General features: G+C 29.7%; 1 protein-coding gene across 3 annotated transcripts; it reads left to right on the top strand.

Annotated features, from left to right (window-relative positions):
* The first annotated feature begins 1,760 nt into the window (after positions 1-1,760).
* On the top strand, positions 1,761-20,671 carry LOC119608742. Of its 3 annotated transcripts, XM_037963294.1 has the most exons (3): positions 15,047-15,172; positions 15,297-15,414; positions 18,743-20,671. In XM_037963294.1, exon 3 carries the CDS (start codon positions 18,933-18,935, stop codon positions 20,028-20,030), a length of 1,098 nt encoding a protein of 365 aa, XP_037819222.1. In that variant the 5' UTR covers positions 15,047-15,172; positions 15,297-15,414; positions 18,743-18,932; the 3' UTR covers positions 20,031-20,671. The 3 variants fall into 3 exon arrangements, with proteins under 3 accessions (XP_037819223.1, XP_037819222.1, XP_037819224.1); XM_037963295.1 differs by lacking the exons at positions 15,047-15,172; positions 15,297-15,414 and adding an exon at positions 1,761-1,857; XM_037963296.1 differs by lacking the exon at positions 15,297-15,414 and having other exon boundaries at positions 15,066-15,172.
* Positions 20,672-27,798: the final 7,127 nt, after the last annotated feature.

Below are 27,798 nucleotides of genomic sequence, written 5' to 3'. Positions count from 1 at the left end.
CTTATGACTCATAGAATTGCTTTGCCTTCGGGATCTTAAGACTTTTGGGGAAATCTTTCAGATTTTAGCTTTAACAAGGGCTCTGAAATGGTCGTTTTTTTCTACTTCAGGGTCCAAGTAGAATCCGAAGTAAAACAATTAGGCCACCATCGGGTCTGTTGTGGAAATCGAACAAACGACCTCCGATTTCATAAACTTGATGGAAGATTCTGAACAAAGTTGCTTATAGATCTTGAAACACAAATATTTTGATCGGCCTTAGAGATCTTATTTCTTAAAGAATTCTACACTGATCACTTTGCTTATTGATATTGTGGACCTTTTGTAGGTTCCTGCAAACATTGAGACTACTCAGTATACGCGTGTAAAGAGAACTCCTCAAAGGACTAGGCCTTGTCCAAAACTCATCCAAATATATTGGAAAAACATACTCTATTTAATATTGTTATATGCTAGATGAGGGCCACGTTATCTAACAGTGCATTACATCAGAGTATTCCTAAAACTACTGCCATGCTAAAATTATGGGAGTATATGATCCGCAACATGGTTTTGAAAAAAAAAAATAAGCATGATCCATGCCTGAATTATAAAGGACTACTGAACAGATTATGAACTTCAATAATGTTAGTATGGGAGAAGATTTGGGATTACTGAAATGGATCATGTACAGAAATAATTTTCTGCAGGGGTCTTGAGATTTCTGAATTTAGTCTTTTAAGAATCCTAGATATTCGCACAATAATATTCGTCCTATACCCACCTTAAAGTATACCAATTGGTCTGTCCGTCCGTCCATCTAAACCTTATAATCACACTACAGGTCGCAATTTTGAAGACAATTCAATGAAATTTGATTCATGATCTTCTATTATCTCAGTAACGAACTCTATTGAAAATGGTTAAGATCGGACGAAGATAAATTCCCGAATATAATTAAATTACAGGTCGCAATTTTGAAGATAATTCAATGAAATTTAGTTCATGATCCTCTATTGTCCTAGGAACGAAGCCTATTGAAAATGGTTAAGATCGCACCATTATTTCACCTAGCCCCCATACAAATGAACCCCCGAATAGGGCTTGTAAATCTTGTAATCAACGAACAGGTCGCAATTTTGAACATTATTCAATGAAATTTGCCATTTGATCTTCCATTGTACCAGAGACCTATTAAAAATGGTGAACATCGGTCCATTATTTCCCCTAGCCCCCATACAACTGAACCCCCCGAATAGGGCATCTCGACAAAAAAAAGCTGCAAAACCAAGTTCTAACCTTGATGACCCTGATCAATTTTAAAATGATAGGGCCTCCTTTGACCCCTAGTCCCTATACAAAGTCCCCTTCAAAATATGACTTAAATGTCCACAATTTTATTCAACTAATGGCTTAAGTATATCTGAGGCAAGGTATTCAATTCAACTTAAACATGATACTTTTTTAAAAAAAGAATTTTTCTAAAATTTTAAATTATAAGAAAAGTTTGGGAATCTCTGCTATCAAGTAAATTAGTTGAAAATAAACTGCCTATAAATATTTTGGCATTATTGTTGTTGTTGTAGTATTTTGTCTTGTTATATGTTGTATTCATATATTTTTTTGCATACTTTCTTTTAATTTCTTTAAATATTGTTGGGTTTTATTACTCATTTTTTTTTTTTTTTTTGTTAATTATGTACGAGAGTATATGGCGCACACACAAATTAAGTTGTTGTTTGTCATTTAAAATGAACCACAATTAAGGTTTTTTAGTATGACGTGAGCATTAAAACAATTAAGACGTAAATGCGCCGGCGCATAAAGTGCAATAGTTAGAAGAGATGTATCAAAGAAAAATTTAATATAATTAAAAAAGTATAATTAGTAGTGATATGAAAATAAATTTTAATAATTAAGAAAAAATATGAAAAATTGATCATGCTATAGAAATAATGAAAATAAAGTGATAAAATAAAACTGAAAATACTGTAAACTAAGTCAGGAAGTCACTAAAATAAAAATGACTTCAATATCACAAAAACTTTTTTTCGATTTCTCTGTAGAGTCAAACATTTGCTTGCAAGTGTTGTGTTGCAAAATATTGTTTTTTTTTTGTAATTTTTTATAACACAGAGTTTTAATAAAAACTGTAAAATTTGCAATAATTGAAAATCTCGTTTAAAAAAATTATAGCTCTTTTTGCCTTACCCTGTCTATTATCTTTAAAAGTTATTTGCAATTTTTCCTTTAAAAGCTTTGATGCTTTTTTATATTATATTAAACAAAAACGAAGATAAAACTATGCGGAAAACTGCAAACATAAAAGACAAATACTTGTTATGCTATAAAAGATGAAAAAAAAAAAAAAAATAGACATTTAATTTAAAAAATACTAATTTTTATTATCACACCATAATTTTTTATTTTATTATTATTTTTTATCATTAAAAGAAAAAAACAACAAAACTGCATTTCTTTAAACAAATTTGGCTTTAAAACCCCACTTCTTCTTTCAGCCTTTGCCATAATTATGGCAGACAATAAATGTCTGTGTATGTCTGCTGTTAAATATTACATATTTGGTATTGATATTGACATCAAACATTTGACCATTTTTAGTCAATGATTGCATTTGGTTTTTTGTTTTAAACTGGCCAATTGAAAAAAAAAACAATTTTGTTTCGGAATTTAGACTTCTGAAGTCATTGAACTTAGAAAATAACAACTTTATTATGATGGAATTATTTTTACAAGAATTTTGTGTAACAAGTATGTTTGTTTTCTTGTGTAGGCTGGTTGTTTGGAAATCTAATGTTGACAAGTCTAGGAAATTGAAACAGAGTGATAAAGAATGTAACGGCCCAAGAATTCTATGGAAGTTTTTTATTTAAGGCAATTAAGACTGAGGAATTCAAAAGTAGTCAGCTGAATTAGGTTAATAATATATTTGCAACTGTTTTTTCTAAATACACAGCTATACCCAGTGTGCTTCGCTAACTTTAAAACAATATAATCCAAAACACTTTAACAACAATTCATTTAATATATAAAATTCATATGAAAGGTGAAACGATCACTATTGTAAGTTCACCTATATTTTCCAAATGTTCATATTCATTTCAAAATTACTCGGGTAAAATTTGAGTATTCTAGCTCTAACGGTTGCCCAGATATAGCAATTTTTGTATTTAATTTATATAAGAGTTGCCACGCCCCTTATTTTTTATTCGCCACTATATTAACCAATGTTCACATGGATGTCAAAGTTGTTCCTGCAAAATATGAGGATTCTAACTTGAATAGTTTCTTAAATATAAGATTTTATGTATTTAATTCATATATGAAGTGCCACGCCCCCTACTACACTTATCCGTCCAATTTATTCCCAAAAGTTCTTATGGATTTCGAAGTTGTTCGTGCAAAATTTAAGAATTCTAGCTTTAATAGTTCCTTAAATATACGATTTTTTATATTTTATTCATATAGGAGGTGCCACGCCTCCTATTACTTGTCCGCCCATTTGTATCTTAAACATTCAAATTAATACTAAAGCAACTACGACAATATTTGGGAACTCTAACTATTTTATTTTCTCAGTTATTATATTAATTTAATATTTTCTTTATATGGAATGTAGCCGCCCATTTTATCCCTCAAATGTTCATAAGAATATCAAAGTTGTCCATACAAAATTTGAAGACTCTAGCTGTCTTAGTTGCTAAGATATTGCAATACAATTACAAACAATTGTAATTGTTAAAAATTCAATTACAATTACTTCAAATGTAATTGGTAGCCTGGTTCTGAACTATTTCTACTTCTGATTCTGCAGAAGTAGATGTCTATAAGACACGAAAGTTGTTTCGTGTCTGGAAACTTTGATCACAGAAGTCTGTATCGAAATTCTACCGAATTATTGAGACATTCAACTTCTTAGGGTCTCAAATTTATAATCTCACCTTCTGAAGAGTGTCAAAGTAGAACACTGACATTTTTCTACTTCTGATTCTCCAAAAGTCTTCAGAGTTTTACAGTTACATTAAGTTCTCATTCTCTCATTTCGCCAACATTGTAAAACTGATAATTCAGTTTTTTCATGTCTGGAATCTTTGATATCAGAAGTCTATAGTGATGTGAAATTCACTTCATGCCTAGACATCGAAATTCTACCGAAGTAATGAGACATTCAACTTCTTAGGATTTCAAATTTTTAATCTTACGGTCTGAACAGTGTAAAAGTAGAACTCAGACCTTCTAATACTTATGATTCTGCAGAAGTCATAAGAGATTTACAACTGAGACTACAGTTTTACAAGAGGTCTCTTAGTTCTCATTCTCACAAGTCAGTGAGATTCATTTAATGTCTAGACATCGAAATTCTTTCGAAATGATTCGTTTCGACTTCTTAAGGTCCCAAATTTTTAATGCAACGGTCTGAACAGTAGTAAAGTGAAACGCAGACCTTTTTATACTTCTGATTCTGCAAAAGTCTTAAGAAATTAACAGCTAAATCTACAGTTATACAATACAATAGATCTATAAATTCTTATTCTAAAAAAATTTTATCCACAGAAGCGATTCGGAACTGTTAAGAGATTAAGCTGTCCATTATCTTAAATTGTTGTTACCATATGACTAGATAATGTCACAGAATGTTTCTCATTATATTCATCTCATTCTAAAAATTTCTTCAGAAATAATGGGAGATTAAAAATCTTAACGCATTACATTTACATTTTCACTACGAAAATTTGATCTTTTCCTATTATGATCTTAGTTTTATTATATCGTTAATAACTCTAAGCATGACATTTTGTTTTTGGAACTGGTATCGGCAGAGATTTTCAAAGAAGCAGAGATCAGCGAGGGAGTTTAGATTGCAAATATGATAAACGAGTCTTCTGACTTCAAAATTATAGCACTCTCTGACTGGTTTTGTTTTTTGTGTCGGCGTAATTATGATTTTAAGCCAGAGATTAAGAATGCTCTTTGCCTATCTCAGGTCTAGCTAAGTACATCTCATTATAATCTGCATTAAATCTCATGTCTAGACTTAAGTACATTTCAATGCCCGCTTAAAAAAAACAATTTTTTTAAACTCCACACCTGTCCACTTGGCTTTTAGACTATTATTCTTGTCAATATAATTGAAATTCATTTTACACTCATACATAAATAATAATGATAAATTTTCGAAGAAAAAAATACCAAATAAATTGTTTATTTGCGTGTGCTGCATTTTTATGTTAATATTATGAAATCTTAAATGATTTCAGCAAAAAATAAAAAATTATTATTAATGTTGCAAGAAAACAAAAATCAATTTAATGCGGCCATTAAATTGATTGCAGATTATGAGATAATATATTAAATTTGGAGTAGACGTTGGAAAAGTAGATATGGAAAAAACACTATAATTAAGATTATTTGAAAAATTGAGTTAATTTTTAAAATGAAAATTGGGGTCAACTTTTGTTTGCAGTTATTAAATAAATCATTATTAAATGGAAAAAGAGAAACTAGTATTTATTGGAATGTTTGCATTAAAAGTAAAATTTTATAAGATTAATTTCGGAGAAACTGAAAACATTGACATAGACTAGAACTATAGACTAGACTATAGACTAGACTATAGACTAGACTATAGACTAGACTAGACTAGACTATAGACTACTATAGACTAGACTATAGACTAGACTATAGACTAGACTATAGACTAGACTATAGACTAGACTATAGACTAGACTATAGACTAGACTATAGACTAGACTATAGACTAGACTATAGACTAGACTATAGACTAGACTATAGACTAGACTATAGACTAGACTATAGACTAGACTATAGACTAGACTATAGACTAGACTATAGACTAGACTATAGACTAGACTATAGACTAGACTATAGACTAGACTATAGACTAGACTATAGACTAGACTATAGACTAGACTATAGACTAGACTATAGACTAGACTATAGACTAGACTATAGACTAGACTATAGACTAGACTATAGACTAGACTATAGACTAGACTATAGACTAGACTATAGACTAGACTATAGACTAGACTATAGACTAGACTAGACTAGACTATAGACTAGACTATAGACTAGACTATAGACTAGACTATAGACTAGACTATAGACTAGACTATAGACTAGACTATAGACTAGACTATAGACTAGACTATAGACTAGACTAGACTAGACTATAGACTAGACTAGACGATAGACTTGACTAGACTATAGACTAGACTATAGACTAGACTGGACTATACTAGACTAGACTAGACTATAGACTAGACTAGACTATAGACTAGACTATAGACTAGACTATAGACTATAGACTAGACTATAGACTAGACTGGACTAGACTAGACTATAGACTAGACTAGACTAGACTAGACTAGACTAGACTAGACTAGACTAAACTAAACTAAACTAAACTAAACTAGACTAGACTATAGACTAGACTAGACTAGACTATAGACTAGACTATAGACTAGACTATAGACTAGACTATAGACTAGACTACAGACTAGACTATAGACTAGACTATATACTAGACTATAGACTAGACTGTACTAGTCTATAGAATATACTATATATTAGACTATAGACTAGACTAGACTAGACTATAGACTAGACTATAGACTAGACTATAGACTAGACTATAGACTAGACTATAGACTAGACTATAGACTAGACTAGACTAGACTATAGACTAGACTATAGACTAGACTATAGTCTAGACTATAGGTGACCCTTTCTGGTCACCTTTGATTTAAATCAGGCATCGGCAGAGAGTAACAAATTTCCTCTATAACTGATTTTGTTTCTTTTTTACTCATTAGCAGAAATCTCTCTGAATATCTCTAGACCAGACTATAGACTAGACTATAGACTAGACTATAGTCTAGACTATAGGTGACCCTTTCTGGTCACCTTTGATTTAAATCAGGCATCGGCAGAGAGTAACAAATTTCCTCTATAACTGATTTTGTTTCTTTTTTACTCATTAGCAGAAATCTCTCTGAATATCTCTGATTAAATTATTGTAAGTTTTAAATTGAGGGCCTTAAGAATGCTTGGGTAAGAATCTAATAAACCTTGCAAACTGGTTCGGTTTAACGGTATTTCTCATTATTACCTATTGTAGCTGCAGAATAACTTAATTATAATTGCTTTTTCCCTCACCTGTAAAACAACCCATTTACAGTTCATTTTAATTACCTTAAACTCATAAATAATCTATTAAATCTTATAATAGATTTCAAACAACTGTTTTCTAGTGAAATAGCTGCAATTGCAAAAAGCACTTTTTTCAAGGTCCCTTTACAACAGCTCCTCTACTCGTTTACCCAAGCAGAGCCACAACATTTGTGCTCAAGAAATTATTCATGATTGTTTTTTGTCTATAAATTTTAATTTCTAACAATTTATTGCTTCAGCAAGTGCACTTAGCAAAGCATACAAAATATTTAAATGTAGAACACTTATATTTTTTCTAGTTTATATTATTTATTAATAATTTGTTTATTTAATGAATATATTTTTGTTGTTGCTCTTTTTTTTGTTTGTTTTTAAAATTATCTTTTTATTAAATGCAATTTAAGAAAAAGATGACACAAATATAAAAATAAATAAAAATTTACACACGAAAAAACAAAATAAAAGTAGAAAATTATAAACGAAACACATCCGAACACCGCTGTTTCGAGTCAACACTTTGTGACAAAAAAGTAATTTATGACAGCAACAACAGTAGTAGCTAAAAAGCAAGAAAAAAATGTAAATGGTTGTTGTTAAATTAAATTTGATACTTTCGTTGTTCACCTTCTTAAATGTTTAAAAGAAGTGTTGTTTTTTATTTGCCTCTAAATGTGTATGTTTTTCCGAGGAAAAATTATAATTAATTCACCTACAACTGTTGATCTTTAAGAGAATATTGTTTGTATAGTGATTAGTTTCATTATTCGGCACGCGGAGACATAAATATTCTTTTGGCATTTTATACAGTAGGAGACTAAAGGTACAGTGGTGTGATGGAAGGAAAATATCTCTAAAACATTTTATCGAAATTTTTTAAAAATTTTCTATATAGAGAAAATTTATTGAAAATTTTCTATATAGAGAAAATTTATTGAAAATATTTTATATAAAGAAAATTTATTGAAAATTTTCTATACAAAGAACATTTTGTTAAAAAATTTCTTTATAAAGAAAATTTTGTAAACACTATAGACTAAACTATAGACTAGTCTAGACTATAGACTAGACTATAGACTAGACTATAGACTAGACTATAGACTAGACTATAGACTAGACTATAGACTAGACTATAGAATAGACTATAGACTAGACTATAGACTAGACTATAGACTAGACTATAGACTAGACTATAGACTAGGCTATAGACTAGACTATAGACTAGACTATAGACTAGACTATAGACTAGACTATAGACTAGACTATAGACTAGGCTATAGACTAGACTGTAGACTAGACTATAGACTAGACTATAGACTAGACTATAGACTAGACTATAGACTAGACTATAGACTAGACTATAGACTAGACTATAGACTAGACTACAGACTAGACTATAGACTAGACTATAGACTAGACTATAGACTAGACTGTAGACTAGACTATAGACTAGACTATAGACTAGACTATAGACTAGACTATAGACTAGACTACAGACTAGAATAGACTAGACTATAGACTAGACTATAGACTAGACTATAGACTAGACTATAGACTAGACTATAGACTAGACTATAGACTAGACTATAGACTAGACTATAGACTAGACTATAGACTAGACTATAGACTAGACTATAGACTAGACTATAGACTAGACTATAGACTAGACTATAGACTAGACTATAGACTAGACTATAGACTAGACTATAGACTAGACTATAGACTAGACTATAGACTAGACTATAGACTAGACTATAGACTAGACTATAGACTAGACTAGACTAATATAGACTAGACTATAGACTAGACTATAGACTAGACTATAGACTAGACTATAGACTAGACTATAGACTAGACTATAGACTAGACTATAGACTAGACTATAGACTAGACTATAGACTAGACTATAGACTAGACTATAGACTAGACTATAGACTAGACTATAGACTAGACTATAGACTAGACTATAGACTAGACTATAGACTAGACTATAGACTAGACTATAGACTAGACTATAGACTAGACTATAGACTAGACTATAGACTAGACTATAGAATAGACTATAGACTAGACTATAGACTAGGCTATAGACTAGACTATAGACTAGACTATAGACTAGGACTATAGACTAGACTATAATAGACTATAGACTAGGCTATAGACTAGACTAGTAGACTAGACTATAGACTAGACTATAGGACTAGACTGATAGACTAGACTATAGACTAGACTATAGACTAGACTATAGACTAGACTATAGACTAGACTATAGACTAGACTATAGACTAGACTATAGACTAGACTATAGACTAGACTATAGACTAGACTATAAGACTAGACTAGTAGACTAGACTATAGACTAGACTATAGACTAGACTATAGACTAGGACTATAGACTAGACTATAGACTAGACTATAGACTAGACTATAGACTAGGACTATAGACTAGACTATAGACTAGACTATAGACTAGACTATAGACTAGACTATAGACTAGACTATAGACTAGACTATAGACTAGACTATAGACTATAGACTAGACTATAGACTACACTATAGACTAGACTATAGACTAGACTATAGACTACACTATAGACTAGACTATAGACTAGACTATAGACTACACTATAGACTAGACTATAGACTAGACTATAGACTAGACTATAGACTAGACTATAGACTAGACTATAGACTAGACTATAGACTAGACTATAGACTAGACTATAGACTAGACTATAGACTAGACTATAGACTAGACTATAGACTAGACTAATAGACTAGACTATAGACTAGACTATAGACTAGACTATAGACTAGACTATAGACTAGACTATAGACTAGACTATAGACTAGACTATAGACTAGACTATAGACTAGACTATAGACTAGACTATAGACTAGACTATAGACTAGACTATAGACTAGACTATAGACTAGACTATAGACTAGACTATAGACTAGACTATAGACTAGACTATAGACTAGACTATAGACTAGACTATAGACTAGACTATAGACTAGACTATAGACTAGACTTAGACTAGACTATAGACTAGACTATAGACTAGACTATAGACTAGACTATAGACTAGACTACAGACTAGACTATAGACTAGACTATAGACTAGACTATGGACTAGACTATAGACTAGCACATAGAATAGGACTATAGACTAGACTATAGACTAGACTATGGACTAGACTATAGACTACACTATAGACTAGACTATAGACTAGACTATAGACTAGACTATAGACTAGACTATGGACTAAACTATAGACTACACTATAGACTAGACTATAGACTAGACTATAGACTACACTATTGACTAGACTATAGACTAGACCTATAGACTACACTATAGACTAGACTATAGACTAGACTATAGACTAGACTATAGACTAGAACTAGACTAGACTATAGACTAATATAGACTAGACTATAGACTAGACTATAGGACTAGACTAGACTATAGACTAGACTATAGACTAGACTATAGACTAGACTATAGACTAGACTATAGACTATAGACTAGACTATAGACTAGACTATAGACTAGACTATAGACTAGACTATAGACTAGACTATAGACTAGACTATAGACTAGACTATAGACTAGACTATAGACTAGACTATAGACTAGACTATAGACTAGACTATAGACTAGACTATAGACTAGACTATAGACTAGACTATAGACTAGACTATAGACTAGACTATAGACTAGACTATAGACTAGACTATAGACTAGACTATAGACTAGACTATAGACTAGACTATAGACTAGACTATAGACTAGACTATAGACTAGACTATAGACTAGACTATAGACTAGACTATAGACTAGACTATAGACTAGACTATAGACTAGACTATAGACTAGACTATAGACTAGACTATAGACTAGACTATAGACTAGACTATAGACTAGACTATAGACTAGACTATAGACTAGACTATAGACTAGACTATAGACTAGACTATAGACTAGACTATAGACTAGACTATAGACTAGACTAGACTATAGACTAGACTATAGACTAGACTATAGACTAGACTATAGACTAGACTATAGACTAGACTATAGACTAGACTATAGACTAGACTATAGACTAGACTATAGACTAGACTATAGACTAGACTATAGACTAGACTATAGACTAGACTATAGACTAGACTATAGACTAGACTATAGACTAGACTATAGACTAGACTATAGACTAGACTATAGACTAGACTATAGACTAGACTATAGACTAGACTATAGACTAGACTATAGACTAGACTATAGACTAGACTATAGACTAGACTATAGACTAGACTATAGACTAGACTATAGACTAGACTATAGACTAGACTATAGACTAGACTATAGACTAGACTATAGACTAGACTATAGACTAGACTATAGACTAGACGATAGACTAGACTATAGACTAGACGATAGACTAGACTATAGACTAGACGATAGACTAGACTATAGACTAGACTATAAACTAGACTATAGACTAGACTATAGACTAGACTAGACTAGACTATAGACTAGACTATGCACTCGAATATTCACTAGTCTATAGACTATACTTTAGACTAGACTTATCAAAATTAAGGAATTTTGAAACATTTTAAAAAATATTGGAAATTTATCGAAAATTTTAATGTGATTTTTAATGCAATGTTTCTGTATTTGCATTTATGTTATTAACATTTTCTTTCTCTTAAGCCTCTAATAAGTTGTAAAGAGCGAACAATTATGTTGAAAAAAACTGCACAACCGGCTTAATTATAATTACAAAATCTTGACTTGATTTGAAATATGCAATTTCCTATACAAATACTAAAGTACGTGCATTACAGAACACATGGTAAACAACGAATACAAAAGAAAACAACAATAATAAGGAAAATATTAACAGAAACAAAAACTAAACCAGTTATTTAACTACAGCTTAAATCCGGCAGTCAAACAACAATAGTTCATTACATACAACAAAAACACTTGATCAATTCCCCCCAAAAATAATAAAAGAGAAATCTCTCTCTCTCTTAGTCATTCATTTAGCCATACACATTTACATGCATATATTTATAAATGTATGTATTTTTTTAAAGGGGGGATCGTCTCTGTTAATATAACAGCTACATAACATTGTTTCTCTCTTAGTTGCTGTTAAAGCTTACCCCAAAAAATACGTTTATTTTATTTATTTTTTTCTTATCTATTGGCTTGAATGTTAAAATTTCTGTTCAACATTTTCAATAAAATTTCAGTCAACGCCGTATATTCGATTCAAAAACAACGACCCACAGTGGTATAGGAAAAAAAAAAGAGGGAAATAATTCGGTAACTTCTAAACGGTTAATCCGATTTTAATGAAATTTGGTGTGCACAAAGAGGAGGTGTTGTCGAGTTTAGGTTTTGAATTTGGACCTTATAGGCCAACCAGGGGCCCGGCGGGGGGTCATCAAATTAGGACACCTCGGCTATGTTAAATTTTTAAAACGATCCTATTTCTTCATTTGAGTTCCGATTTAAAAAAAATTTCGTATATAGAATCTCCTCATCGAGCACTATAAAAAATGTTGTCATAGCAGTAAATTATCTCTTATAGTTTAGGAGATATTCGCATTTGAAAATTAAAATTTTAAAATTTTTACCGTCCTTACTTTAGTTTTTTTTGATAATAGCAGGTCCAAATATTCCCGATTTTCGCCATTTTTTTTTATTCGCTTAACAACAAGTTTATATATCAAGCAGTGAAAGAATTATGTAAAAATCATGACTGAGTCCAAAGTTATAGGCATTTTAATTTAAAAAATTTAAAAAAGGCGATTTTTTGTCATTTTTTTGGGAAAAAAGTATCTTTTTCTTTTTAAGTTATCTAAAAAGTTTCTAAGAAGATGTATATAGAATTTATACTTTTTGGAAAGCTGACTTTACATAAAATACGATAAATGAAACAAAACCTAAAAATTTTTGATACCGAGGGGACCAGGTCCATCCAAAAAAACCCTATTTTTTATGGAAAATTAAATTTTGAGCAAAAATTCTCAAATCGCATAGTCGATATCAAATTATAGTGACCTGTTTTATATGACCCAATAAGTTCTTAATCATTTTGTAACGGGTTTCGATAACCCCGCCCCTGGTATGGATATAATAGGCAAAAAACCAAAAAATCCCATTTTTGGGATTTTTTAAAACTTTTTTGGGAATTCCGGGATTTCTAATAAGAAAATTCGAAATTTTTATTTAATTTTGGATTTTGAGTAAAAAAATCTACCTAACTGTAAAATTTCATCAAAAAATATTCATAAATAAAATTTTTATTGCAATTTGAAAAATTTGTATCTTCGCAAAAACTGAATAAAAAACATTTTTTAATTTTTTTTAAAAAAAGTATTCCGCGAATTTTTTAATTTTCAAAAATTATATACAGTTTTGAAAAATAGACAAAATTACCTTTCCATTGATATATAACATGCCTACCTAATGTTTTTTAAGTGACAAATTAATTAGGGAAAACTCAACATCTTTTAGAAAATTTGCCTAGCACTATTATTTTCATCCATAAGGTTAACTCTTAAATTTGTTACATATATGGATGAAAATAATAGTGCTAGGTAAATTTTCTAAAAGATGTTGAGTTTTCCCTAATTAATTTGTCACTTAAAAAACATTAGGTAGGCATGTTATATATCAATGGAAAGGTAATTTTGTCTATTTTTCAAAACTGTATATAATTTTTGAAAATTAAAAAATTCGCGGAATACTTTTTTTAAAAAAAATTAAAAAATGTTTTTTATTCAGTTTTTGCGAAGATACAAATTTTTCAAATTGCAATAAAAATTTTATTTATGAATATTTTTTGATGAAATTTTACAGTTAGGTAGATTTTTTTACTCAAAATCCAAAATTAAATAAAAATTTCGAATTTTCTTATTAGAAATCCCGGAATTCCCAAAAAAGTTTTAAAAAATCCCAAAAATGGGATTTTTTGGTTTTTTGCCTATTATATCCATACCAGGGGCGGGGTTATCGAAACCCGTTACAAAATGATTAAGAACTTATTGGGTCATATAAAACAGGTCACTATAATTTGATATCGACTATGCGATTTGAGAATTTTTGCTCAAAATTTAATTTTCCATAAAAAATAGGGTTTTTTTGGATGGACCTGGTCCCCTCGGTATCAAAAATTTTTAGGTTTTGTTTCATTTATCGTATTTTATGTAAAGTCAGCTTTCCAAAAAGTATAAATTCTATATACATCTTCTTAGAAACTTTTTAGATAACTTAAAAAGAAAAAGATACTTTTTTCCCAAAAAAATGACAAAAAATCGCCTTTTTTTAATTTTTTAAATTAAAATGCCTATAACTTTGGACTCAGTCATGATTTTTACATAATTCTTTCACTGCTTGATATATAAACTTGTTGTTAAGCGAATAAAAAAAAATGGCGAAAATCGGGAATATTTGGACCTGCTATTATCAAAAAAAACTAAAGTAAGGACGGTAAAAATTTTAAAATTTTAATTTTCAAATGCGAATATCTCCTAAACTATAAGAGATAATTTACTGCTATGACAACATTTTTTATAGTGCTCGATGAGGAGATTCTATATACGAAATTTTTTTTAAATCGGAACTCAAATGAAGAAATAGGATCGTTTTAAAAATTTAACATAGCCGAGGTGTCCTAATTTGATGACCCCCCGCCGGGCCCCTGGTTGGCCTATAAGGTCCAAATTCAAAACCTAAACTCGACAACACCTCCTCTTTGTGCACACCAAATTTCATTAAAATCGGATTAACCGTTTAGAAGTTACCGAATTATTTCCCTCTTTTTTTTTTCCTATACCACTGTGCGACCGTTTTACGCGACGGTAGAAAAAAAGCGTTTCGTTTTAAAGGAAGAATTTAGTTTTTGTTTAAAGTAGAAAAAAAAACTATCAAAATAAATAAACGTGAATTTTATTGTAATTATTATGCATACAAAATAAATTTTTTGAAAAAAAAAATATATTTTTACATGCGCTTTATAAGTTTAAATAATATATATTTACAAAAAGAATTTTTAAAAATAATCAATATTTATTATAGATAAAAACAAAGTGATCTCATGAACAAAAATAAATTTTTAAACAAAAATTTAACAGATATTTTTGTTAAACATATAAAAACGGAAAAATTTTACACGGCAACTATTTTTATCTAAAAGGTTTTTTCTTTGAAAAAAATTTGTATAAAAGAAGCAACAAATTATTAATATTTTTTTTTAAATAAAAAGTAAAAGTTCAACTCTATTGTTTTCGTCAAATAAAACAAATATTTATGGTTTTGAATTTATTAAAAATAAATTTTTATTGAATTCCCTATTTTAATGTTAAATTTTTATAGAAACAAGTGTTTTTTTGTCTTTTAACTGAAAGCTGTTATTTTAAATTCTTTGTTATAGTTTTTTTATAACAGTTTTTTTTTTGCAAATTTTTAATACAATTTTATTAATTGAAACAAAAAATATAAATTGCATAATATTTATTACTATTTTTTTTTTGCTGATGGTGATTCATAAAGAGAAAGAGGAGCAGCGCTTGATTGTCATTTACACTTATTGATTAATTGTTTAAATTGTTAAAAAAAAAAAGATTATAAAAACAATTATACAGTTAATTTATTTCCCGGTTTTCAGGGAAGAGTTCCATTTCAGCATATTTTTTGTAAAAAAAATTATTTGTTTATAAAAACAGATTTCATTTTATTCAAAATTATTTTGTTATCAATAAAATTCTTAACTTGAAAAAAGTTTGGTGCCTTGACTCCTAACTCTACCATATATGTATGTAGCTAGATTATATTCAAGACTGTAATACAGATTGCAGACTAAACTATAGACTAGACTATGGACTCGAATATAGACTAGACTAGAGACTAGACTAAAGACTAGACTATAGACTAGACTAAAGACTAGACTATAGACTAGACTATAGACTAGACTAAAGACTAGACTATAGACTAGACTATAGACTAGACTATAGACTAGACTATAGACTAGACTATAGACTAGACTATAGACTAGACTATAGACTAGACTATAGACTAGACTGTAGACTAGACTATAGACTGGACTATAGACTAGCCTATAGACTAGACTATAGACTAGATTATAAACTAGACTATAGACTAGACTATAGACTAGATTATAAACTAGACTATAGACTAGACTATAGACTAAACTATAAACTAGACTATAGACTAGACTATAGACTAGACTATAGACTATACTATAGACTAGACTATAGACTAGACTATAGACTAGACTATAGACTAAACTATAGACTAAACTATAGACTAGACTATAGACTAGACTATAGACTAGACTATAGACTAGACTATAGACTAGACTATAGACTAGACTATAGACTAGACTATAGACTAGACTATAGACTAGACTATAGACTAGACTATAGACTAGACTATAGACTAGACTATAGACTAGACTATAGACTAGACTATAGACTAGACTATAGACTAGACTATAGACTAGACTATAGACTAGACTATAGACTAGACTATAGACTAGACTATAGACTAGACTATAGACTAGACTATAGACTAGACTATAGACTAGACTATAGACTAGACTATAGACTAGACTATAGACTAGACTATACTAGACTATAGACTAGACTATAGACTAGACTATAGACTAGACTATAGACTAGACTATAGACTAGACTATAGACTAGACTATAGACTAGACTATAGACTAGACTATAGACTAGACTATAGACTAGACTATAGACTAGACTATAGACTAGACTATAGACTAGACTATAGACTAGACTATAGACTAGACTATAGACTAGACTATAGACTAGACTATAGACTAGACTATAGACTAGACTATAGACTAGACTATAGACTAGACTATAGACTAGACTATAGACTAGACTATAGACTAGACTATAGACTAGACTATAGACTAGACTATAGACTAGACTATAGAACTAGACTAGACGAACTAGACTAGACTATAGACTAGACTATAGACTAGACTATATGACTAGACTATAGACAGACTATAGACTAGACTAAGACTAGACTATAGACTATACTATAGACTAGACTATAGACTAGACTATAGACTAGACTATAGACTAGACTATAGACTAGACTATAGACTAGACTATAGACTAGACTATAGACTAGACTATAGACTAGACTATAGACTAGACTATAGACTAGACTATAGACTAGACTTAATAGACTAGACTATAGACTAGACTATAGACTAGACCTATAGACTAGACTATAGACTAGACTATAGACTAGACTTAGACTACTATAGACTAGACTATAGACTAGACTATAGACTAGACTATAGACTAGACTATAGACTAGACTATAGACTAGACTATAGACTAGACTATAGACTAGACTAATAGACTAGACTATAGACAGACTATAGACTAGACTAGAGACTAGACTATAGACTAGACTATAGACTAGACTATAGACTAGACTATAGACTAGACTATAGACTAGACTATAGACTAGACTATAGACTAGACTATAGACTAGACTATAGACTAGACTATAGACTAGACTATAGACTAGACTATAGACTAGACTATAGACTAGACTATAGACTAGACTATAGACTAGACTATAGACTAGACTATAGACTAGACTATAGACTAGACTATAGACTAGACTATAGACTAGACTATAGACTAGACTATAGACTAGACTATAGACTAGACTATAGACTAGACTATAGACTAGACTATAGACTAGACTATAGACTAGACTATAGACTAGACTATAGACTGGACTATAGACTAGACTATAGACTAGACTATAGACTAGACTATAGACTAGACTATAGACTAGACTATAGACTAGACTATAGACTAGACTATAGACTAGACTATAGACAAGACTTTAGACTAGTCTATAGACTAGACTATAGACTAGACTATAGACTAGACTATAGACTAGACTATAGACTAGACTATAGACTAGACTATAGACTAGACTATAGACTAGACTATAGACTAGACTATAGACTAAACTATAGACTAGACTATAGACCAGACTATAGACTAGACCACAGACTATAGATTAGACTTGACTATAGTCTAGACTAGTCTAAAGACTGGACTATAGACTATACTGTATTCTAGACTGTATACTAGACTATATACTTGACTATAGACTAGACATAGACTTGACTATCAATTATACTTTATTCCAGTTAATAGACCAGATTATAGACTAGACTCCAGAGTGAAGAGATACATAATGAAAAAGTTTTGTAACTGTTATATTGTATATTCCTGTGTAAGATTTAAAGCTTCTTAATTTTTATATAAAATAATTCTAAAATCCGATTTTTCTCTTAACGGTTTATATATGTTCAATCAAAAAACAATATTGTTGAACTTTTTCTTTAAAAGAAAAAAACATGACTTTGCAACACAACAAAAAAAATGTTTGCCAAAAATAAATTTACGATATCAAAAACTAATAAATCTTTTTTATAGAAAAATAAAAGCAAAAATATCACTATTGTAAACACAAATCTAAAACGAACAAAAGCGAAAAAATTATAAAAAAATAAATAAAAAAACTCAGATAAAAAGTGAACTTTTTCAAAAGACAATTAACTTTAAAAAAGAAGAAGTGTTAAATAAAACAAAGCAAAATAATTAAAACAAAAAACAGCAATAAATCATGGAGTATATAGAGTATCTGGAAACAGCCTGGTATTATTTGCCTTATATATTCTATACCTTTGTATTCCTAACACTTATACCGAAATCTCTAAGTAAAATCAATCAATTCGCCAAAGCTGACTATGAAGCGAATCGTAATAAATGGCATCGTTGTTATGCACCCGATATATGTTGCCACAATTTGGGTGAAGCGGGAGAAGCTTTACCCAAACAAAAACCACGTAAAGCGGTAACCAGGGTTTACCCTAAGAAACAAACAGCCAAAAAGGAAGAATTGGTCGGCACAACGCATCAGCCCGTAGTACCCGATGAACCGGCCAATATCTATAAACGTCAGGTGCACACTCATACCAATGTTAATAAAATTGCTAAAATGTTTGAAAATGGTGGCGTACAAAAGAAAATCAATCGTGTTACGCCTACCGTATTGCCCTCCGATTTTCGTCGCTGTTCCATGGACTTTGATGATGAGGACACTTTTCACAAAAAGGAGGACTATGCAAATCAATCTCATGAAAGTCCTTTGAAAAAAGAAAATGTGGTCCTAAGAAGACTTTCGAAATTAACACAAGAACTAGAGGAAAATAATGAAAATTCTTCAAATGTTTTAAATCAAATGTCCCATGATGAACATCAACAAGATTTGCTTAATAGCAGCTGGCGCAGTGAACCCATACCCATACAGAGACGTAAACGTCAAGTACCCACTAGTATCTCAATGTTAAATGGTACCTCAGCCACACCCTCAACAGTATCACCCGCCCACTCTTCACCTTTGTCATCACCACGCTCCTGCAATTCACCGGAGCCCTCGTCATCACCTATTCTACGTAATCCTCCTGTACTTAATATGAACACTAGTTTAGAAGATCTATTTGTAGCCATAGCTAAGAGTGCTGAAAATTCCGAAGGTTTCTTATATCCCGGCTGCACCTCACTCTCACCCGTTACCTCTATAGATGATATATTATCACAACGTCGTCTATCACGACCTTTGTCTGCGTATTCTATAAGTGATCTTTTAAATGATGAACCCAATAAGGGCATGGATGAAACATATGTGGAGAATTTCTTAAAAGTTTTAAATAAAACTTGAACTCTCTCATGAAGAGTAATAAGGCCTAGTTTCACAGTGTGGGTTTAAGGTAAAATTTTTTGAGGGAAAGAAAAAACGTTTTTAATGAGTTAATTTAGTTTTAATACGTAGTTAGCAAAGTTTTTAAAACTTTATTTTCTTAGGAGATTTATTTATGCTTACTACTCTCAAAGTTTGGTTAAGTTATTAGTTCAGTTAAAACTTCTAGGCGTTTAGAATTTTAACTATAGTTTAAACTAGCAATATTGTATGTATGTAAATGCCAGTAAAAGTGATAATTAGATTAAATAGAATATTTATAATACAAACTATTTTACATTATTTTTATTTGCAGTTTAAAAGCTAATATATAGAGATTTGAATTTCGTGGGCTTAGATGAAACCCCATTTTTTCTCATATCTGATATTTTTCAGTTAAAACCAGTTTAATAATATACTTGTTATAGTTAAGAGTTTAAACCCATTTGTCAACTTTAGATCAATTTACAAAGAAATTAATTTGTAATAGTTCTGGAATCGGTTCTTTCATCAAAACTAATTTTTAAAGATTCTTAGTTCCTGGACTAGTTTTTTTCAAACTTGATCAAGAGTTTTGTTCCTAATAACCATTCTCTGAACAAGTTCTTGGAGAAATTTTATATCAAAACGAACATCTACTTAGAACCTGTTTACTTTACATTTCTATATGGATTAGTTTTTGAACTAGACTTTCGGTTTGATTTTAACATCCTTAGACTTTGAGTTGAGTTGAGTTCTTGTTCTATTTCAGATCTAGTTTAATTCTAGTTCAGTTCTAGTTCAGTTCTAGTTCAGTTCTAGTTCAGTTCTAGTTCAGTTCTAGTTCAGTTCTAGTTCAGTTCTAGTTCAGTTCTAGTTCAGTTCTAGTTCAGTTCTAGTTCAGTTCTAGTTCAGTTCTAGTTCAGTTCTAGTTCAGTTCTAGTTCAGTTCTAGTTCAGTTCTAGTTCAGTTCTAGTTCAGTTCTAGTTCAGTTCTAGTTCAGTTCTAGTTCAGTTCTAGTTCAGTTCTAGTTCAGTTCTAGTTCAGTTCTAGTTCAGTTCTAGTTCAGTTCTAGTTCAGTTCTAGTTCAGTTCTAGTTCAATTCTAGTTCAGTTCTAGTTCAGTTCTAGTTCAATTCTAGTTCAGTTCTAGTTCAGTTCTAGTTCAGTTCTAGTTCAGTTCTAGTTCAGTTCCAGTTCAGTTCTAGTTCTAGTTCAGTTCTAGTTCAGTTCTAGTTCAGTTCTAGTTCAGTTCTAGTTCAGTTCTAGTTCAGTTCTAGTTCAGTTCTAGTTCAGTTCTAGTTCAGTTCTAGTTCAGTTCTAGTTCAGTTCTAGTTCAGTTCTAGTTCAGTTCTAGTTCAGTAGTTTTCTAGTTCAGTTCCAGTTGTACGAAAATCCCCGCTTTTAGTTGAACTGAACTTACATAGAAATTTTAAAGTAAATAGCTTAAGCTGAGATTAAAATAAATGCAATAATTTTTTGAGTTAGATAAACTTGCTTAGAAAAATAAAACCAACTTTAAACACGCACTTAAACCAACACTTTGAAAACGTCCTTTGAAAGGTCTCTATTGTAAAAATTGAATAAAAAATACAAAAAATCCTGTAACATATTTCAAGTAAATGAGAAAAATGTTTCAAAGTGCCATGTCTTTAAGTTAAAAAAAAAAAACATTTATTGTGTTGATCATTTAAAAACATAAATAAATTAAGAAAGAAAGAAAACAAATGTCAGGCAGTTTTAAAAAACAAATATTGAAACTACATATATGAGTCACTCGGGTTTTTTTTCCACTACACTATTTTTTGAAGCACTTAATTTTGCCTTCTGCTTTTGTAAATAAGTTTATTACTTACATTTAACTTTATATGAAAATTTTACAAAAAAAAAAATTAATTATAAATGCCAGTCAAGCTTTACAAAAATAAATTATTATTAGTACTTTAATATGATTTTAATTATTTTGTTTAACACACAATTTTATTAAAACTAATTTAAATAATTTAAATTATTTTTTATTATTATTATTATTTATTATGCGTAATTTTTGTGTAAACCTTAATTCTCTATAAAATAAGAAATATTTTTTTTGTTAAAAATTTTTTAAACTTATTTTGTGTATGATGATTAAGTGTTTTTTTTAATAAAAAGGGAATGAATGAGTAAAGGTTAATTTTTTTAAATTTTTTAAAAATTTACTAGTTGTTTGTAGTAAGTAGAGGAAATTATGCCAGTGTTTATACGATTTTAGGGGTTTGATGGAAATCTATTATTCAAACTCTTTTGAAATTTATTAACTAAAGTTTGTATATAAAAAGTATTATAAATATTTTTTTAAAAGTTTAATTTAAAATTAAAACGAATATTATATTGTATATAAATAAAGAAATATAAATATATACAATTAAAAAAGTAATAATAAATAATAAAAATAAATTAATCGACTGAATTAAAAATTTGTTTATTAATTGTTTAAAGAATATGCCAATTAAGGCGATATAACTTAAGGTAATACGCAAAAATTATTCAGGTATAGGTCCGTGTATCTGTTAAACGCCCAAATGAGAAGAACATTTTATTATTAATATGACGCTAAAGTTTTTTCAGTTCTGGTTCAGTTCTAGTTCAATTCTAGTTCAGTTCAGTTCAGTTCTAGTTCAGTTCTAGTTCAGTTCTAGTTCAGTTCTAGTTTAGTTCTAGTTTAGTTCTAGTTCAGTTCTAGTTCAGTTCTAGTTCAGTTCTAGTTCAGTTCCAGTTCAGTTCTAGTTCAGTTCTAGTTCAGGTCTAGTTCAGTTCTAGTTCAGGTCTAGTTCAGTTCTAGTTCAGTTCTAGTTCAGTTCTAGTTCAGTTCTAGTTTAGTTCTAGTTTAGTTCTAGTTTAGTTCTAGTTTAGTTCTAGTTTAGTTCTAGTTCAGTTCTAGTTCAGTTCTAGTTCAGTTCTAGTTCAGTTCTAGTTCAGTTCTAGTTCAGTTCTAGTTCAGTTCTAGTTCAGTTCTAGTTCAGTTCTAGTTCAGTTCTAGTTCAGTTCTAGTTCAGTTCTAGTTCAGTTCTAGTTCAGTTCTAGTTCAGTTCTAGTTCAGTTCTAGTTCAGTTCTAGTTCAGTTCTAGTTCAGTTCTAGCTCAGTTCTAGTTCAGGTCTAGTTCAGTTCTAGTTCAGTTCTAGTTCAGTTCTAGTTCAGATCTAGTTCAGTTCTAGTTCAGTTCTAGTTCAGCTCTAGTTCAGTTCTAGTTCAGTTCTAGTTCAGTTCTAGTCAGTTCTAGTTCAGTTCTAGTTCAGTTCTAGTTCAGTTCTAGTTCAGTTCTAGTTCAGTTCTAGTTCAGTTCTAGTTCAGTTTAGTTCAGTTCTAGTTCAGTTCTAGTTCTAGTTCAGTTCTAGTTCAGTTCTAGTTCAGTTCTAGTTCAGTTCTAGTTCAGTTCTAGTTCAGTTCTAGTTCAGTTCTAGTTCAGTTTTAGTTCATTTCTAGTTCAGTTCTAGTTCAGTTCTAGTTCAGTTCTAGTTCATTTCTAGTTCAGTTCTAGTTCACTAGTTCAGTTCTAGTTCAGTTCTAGTTCAGTTCTAGTTCACTTCTAGTTCAGTTCTAGTTCAGTTCTAGTTCAGTTCTAGTTCAGTTCTAGTTCAGTTCTAGTTCAGTTCTAGTTCAGTTCTAGTTCAGTTCTTTCAGTTCAGTTCTAGTTCAGTTCTAGTTCAGTTCTAGTTCAGTTCTAGTTCAGTTCTAGTTCAGTTCTAGTTCAGTTCTAGTTCAGTTCTAGTTCAGTTCTAGTTCAGTTCTAGTTCAGTTCTAGTTCAGTTCTAGTTCAGTTCTAGTTCAGTTCTAGTTCAGTTCTAGTTCAGTTCTAGTTCAGTTCTAGTTCAGTTCTAGTTCAGTTCTAGTTCAGTTCTAGTTCAGTTCTAGTTCAGTTCTAGTTCAGTTCTAGTTCAGTTCTAGTTCAGTTCTAGTTCAGTTCTAGTTCAGTTCTAGTTCAGTTCTAGTCAGTTCTAGTTCAGTTCTAGTTTCAGTTCTAGTTCAGTTCTAGTTCAGTTCTAGTTCAGTTCAAGTTCAGTTCTAGTTCATTTCTAGTTCAGTTCTAGTTCAGTTCTAGTTCAGTTCTAGTTCAGTTCTAGTTCAGTTCTAGTCAGTTCTAGTTCAGTTCTAGTTCAGTTCTAGTTCAGTTCTAGTTCAGTTCTAGTTCAGTTCTAGTTCAGTTCTCGTTCAGTCTAGTTAGTTCTAGTTCAGTTCTAGTTCCCAAATGTGGTAAAGAAATTCTAAGGAAAATTTCGGATTAAACGCAGTTCTATCATTTGATAAAGCAATACTTTGATCTATTGGTTAAAAATTTGTTAGCCTATGAAATTGACATACCTTAATTTATATTTCTAATTGTTTGATATCTTCACTTCTCGGTAAATTCCTTTGTACAACGATATTTACTTCCTTGTTTTTTTATTATTATTAATATTATTATTTTAACTACATATTTTCCTCATATGTCTTTAGATTTTATTTCAATGCATACAATGGTTGTCTCAACAAATGAACTTAATTAAATTGTAAATAAATTTATCAAAATCAAAACAAGTAGAAAATATTCATTCAATATTGTTTATATAAATTAGTTATGTGTTATAAAGATTTATATCAAATAAAAAAAACTTATGTTGATGATGCGTCATACGGGTACAATTTGAGGAATGTTAGGAATTAGAAAGAAAAATAATTGGGTCAAATTATGTTTTAACAAATTAATTGAAAATGATAAATTTGAAAATAACGTGAAAATATTTTGTTCAATATAAAAGAATTAAGATATTTTTATAGAAAAACTGTATTGAAAATTGGTATTTTATGTCTACAAAATTCTTTGATATATTAGAGAAAATATGATATTTTCCAAAAAAAAATTTTTTTTATTAATTCACATATACATTTGTATATTGTTATTTTTTACTTAAGAAAATAAAATATTAAATGTAAGCATAAAAATATGATGACAAAAATATCGCAATAAAAAATCTTGTAATTTATAAAACACTTAAATAAAATACCTTTTTGTGTGTTTTGTTTCACCTTGAAATGATAAAAATATAATTTTATTTACTTAATTAAAAAGGTGTGTTAATAAGTTGTCTTTTGTGTTTTTGAAGAGAAAATTAACAGAGCACAAAAGAATTTGATACAGAATGAGAAAAAAACTGTAACATTTTTGATGGATGAACATACATTTTATAACAATTCTAAGATTTTATAATGAAAAATAACTTTTTAAAAAGTACCTACATTCAAAGGTACAAAAAAGATAAAAAAAGTATTGAAAAAGTTTTGTAGAACTATGTATTACCTAAAATGAAGTGGTATTTCTCTTAGTTCGAGAACCCAAAACCGTTTCATACCAATTTAATATTTGGGCGTAATATTATTTAAGATCTGGTTTTTCGTGACATTACTTTTTTGGATATTGGTCCATTATTTCACCTAGCCCCTATATAACAGGATTTCTTATTTATCTTACCTTCTATTAGATATACAAGAAAAATTTCGAATCAGCTTTTACTCCTACAACGAGCAAATAGGTGTGTATGGTACTTATTCGAAATTCTTACGTTTAGGGGCTGAACATATATACGTAACAAAGGTGATTTTGGTAATTTTCTTGATCCTTTATAACTTTTAAACTTTTAATAGCTTTTTTAATGACATTGTTTATGTTTCTAGGTAGAATATTTTAGAAAATTCAAAAAGTACAATTTGACAGATAAAAAGTACTAAAAATTATATTCAAATAGGTCCGAATAATCATGTGATTTGAACTCATACCATAGAACATACAAAGAATATTTAAAGAAAGAAAAAGTACCAAAAGTGTAACAAATTCTACCTTTGTGAAAAGTACTAATAAAAAGAGTACAATTTTCCCCCCTTTTAGTCTAGGAATGGACTTTTTCGAGAATTAAGTTTACAAAAAAATATTCCTTGTTTAAATTTATATATCACAGATAAAACTCAAACGATTCAACTCTGCATTTATTTGTTCCAGAAAAATTGTGCTTTCAAAAAGTACCAAACAATTTACCCGAATTTGGTCCTATATAGACCTTAGTACCAGAATTCCAAAATAATGTAGCAATAGCTTATTTTGTGTGAGTAAATTAACTATTTTTTAATTTAATTTTATAAAAATTTGATCAGTTAGTTTGATTAATTATCCCGTTCTTCCCCTTTTTGGCAATTTTTTCCCCCAGTGAAATAGCAAATATTTTGTTTCAATACATATTACAGCGCTAGTACGTAATTTAATAGATATACGTCAATAAGTCGAAAAAGTTTTCTTAATGTAGTAAAAAAAAGTACCAAAAATACAGTTTTCTCCTTTTTACACCCAAAAAGGACTGAATTTAAAAAAAGTACGAAACAGGTGTCTCATAATTTTAGAAGATATATCGAAAATATTTACAAAAATTTTATTATATTTATTAGTTAAAAAGTTATAAAGGTCCAAAAAAAGTGCCAAAATCACCTTTGTTACACATTTTCACCCCTTAAAAGTACGCATTTCAAAAAAGTACCTGACAACAATCTGCTCATTTTAAGAGTAGATACAGGTGCATTTGAAATTTCGAAAAATCCCCCCTTAGTGGATCTACATAACTAAAAACACATCTGCCGAGAATCTATAAGAGAATGCATTTTGGTACTTTTTCGTCCCTGGTACTTTTTGAATTTTCTATAATATGAAACCAAAATCAATGAAATTAAACAATTTCTCATCCTTATTGAATGAGATTATATAAGAGAGAGCATTTTAGTACTTTTTCGTTCCTGGTACTATTTGAATTGTACAATATTGGGATAGGATTCTATAAGATTTTTGGTACTTTTTCTTTAGTCCAATGGTACTTTTTGAATTTTCTTTAATATTATACCTAGAAATAAAAAAAAATTTACATGTAGAGACCTGAGTAATTTAGAATCTACAAAAAGGAAATTTTTGGTACTTTTTTAAAGAGGGAGATTTATGGTACTTTTTCTTTATACCAATGGTACTTTTTGAATTGTTTATAATATTAAACCTAGAAATAAAAAAAAAATTAACAAGTAGAGACCTGAGTAATTGAGAATCTACAAGAAGGAAATTTTTGGTTCTTTTTTAAAGAGGGAGATTTTTGGTACTTTTTCTTCATTCCAATGGTACTTTTTGAATTTTCTATAATATTAAACCTAGAAATAAAAAAAATTAACATAATCACTCAGGAGACCTGAGTAATTGAGAATATACAAAAAGGAAATTGTTTGTACTTTTTTAAAGAGGGAGATTTTTGGTACTTTTTCTTTATTCCAATGGTACTTTTTGAATTTTCTATAATATTAAACCTAGAAATAAAAAAACTTACATGTAGAGACCTGAGTAATTTAGAATCTACAAAAAGGACATTTTTGGTACTTTTTTAAAGAGGGAGATTTTTTGTACTTTTTCTTTATTTCAATGGTACTTTTTGAATTTTCTATAATATTAAACCTAGAAATAAAAAAATGAACATGTATAGATAGACCTAAGTGATTGAGAACCTCCAAAAAGGAAATTTGTGGTACTTTTTAAAGAGAGAGATTTTTGGTACTTTTTCTTTATACCAATGGTACTTTTTGAATTTTCTTTAATATTAAACCTAGAAATAAAAAAATTAACATGTAGAGACCTTAGTGATTGAGAATCTACAAAAAGGAAATTTTTGGTATTTTTTTAAAGAGGGAGATTTTTGGTACTTTTTATTTAGTCCAATGTTACTTTTTGAATTTTCTA

This window comes from Lucilia sericata, unplaced genomic scaffold (genome assembly GCF_015586225.1).
Source record: "Lucilia sericata isolate MDLA Ls3-8-SP2 unplaced genomic scaffold, ASM1558622v1 Contig000878F_arrow, whole genome shotgun sequence".
NCBI lineage: Eukaryota > Metazoa > Arthropoda > Insecta > Diptera > Calliphoridae > Lucilia > Lucilia sericata.
Note: the sequence above shows the minus strand (reverse complement) of the source record. Positions and strands in the feature narration are given on the sequence as shown.

Bases quoted from the DNA above. Each gene is read 5' to 3' on its own strand.
- LOC119608742 (XM_037963295.1), top strand. From the start codon at position 18,933: ATGGAGTATATAGAGTATCTGGAAACAGCCTGGTATTATTTGCCTTAT.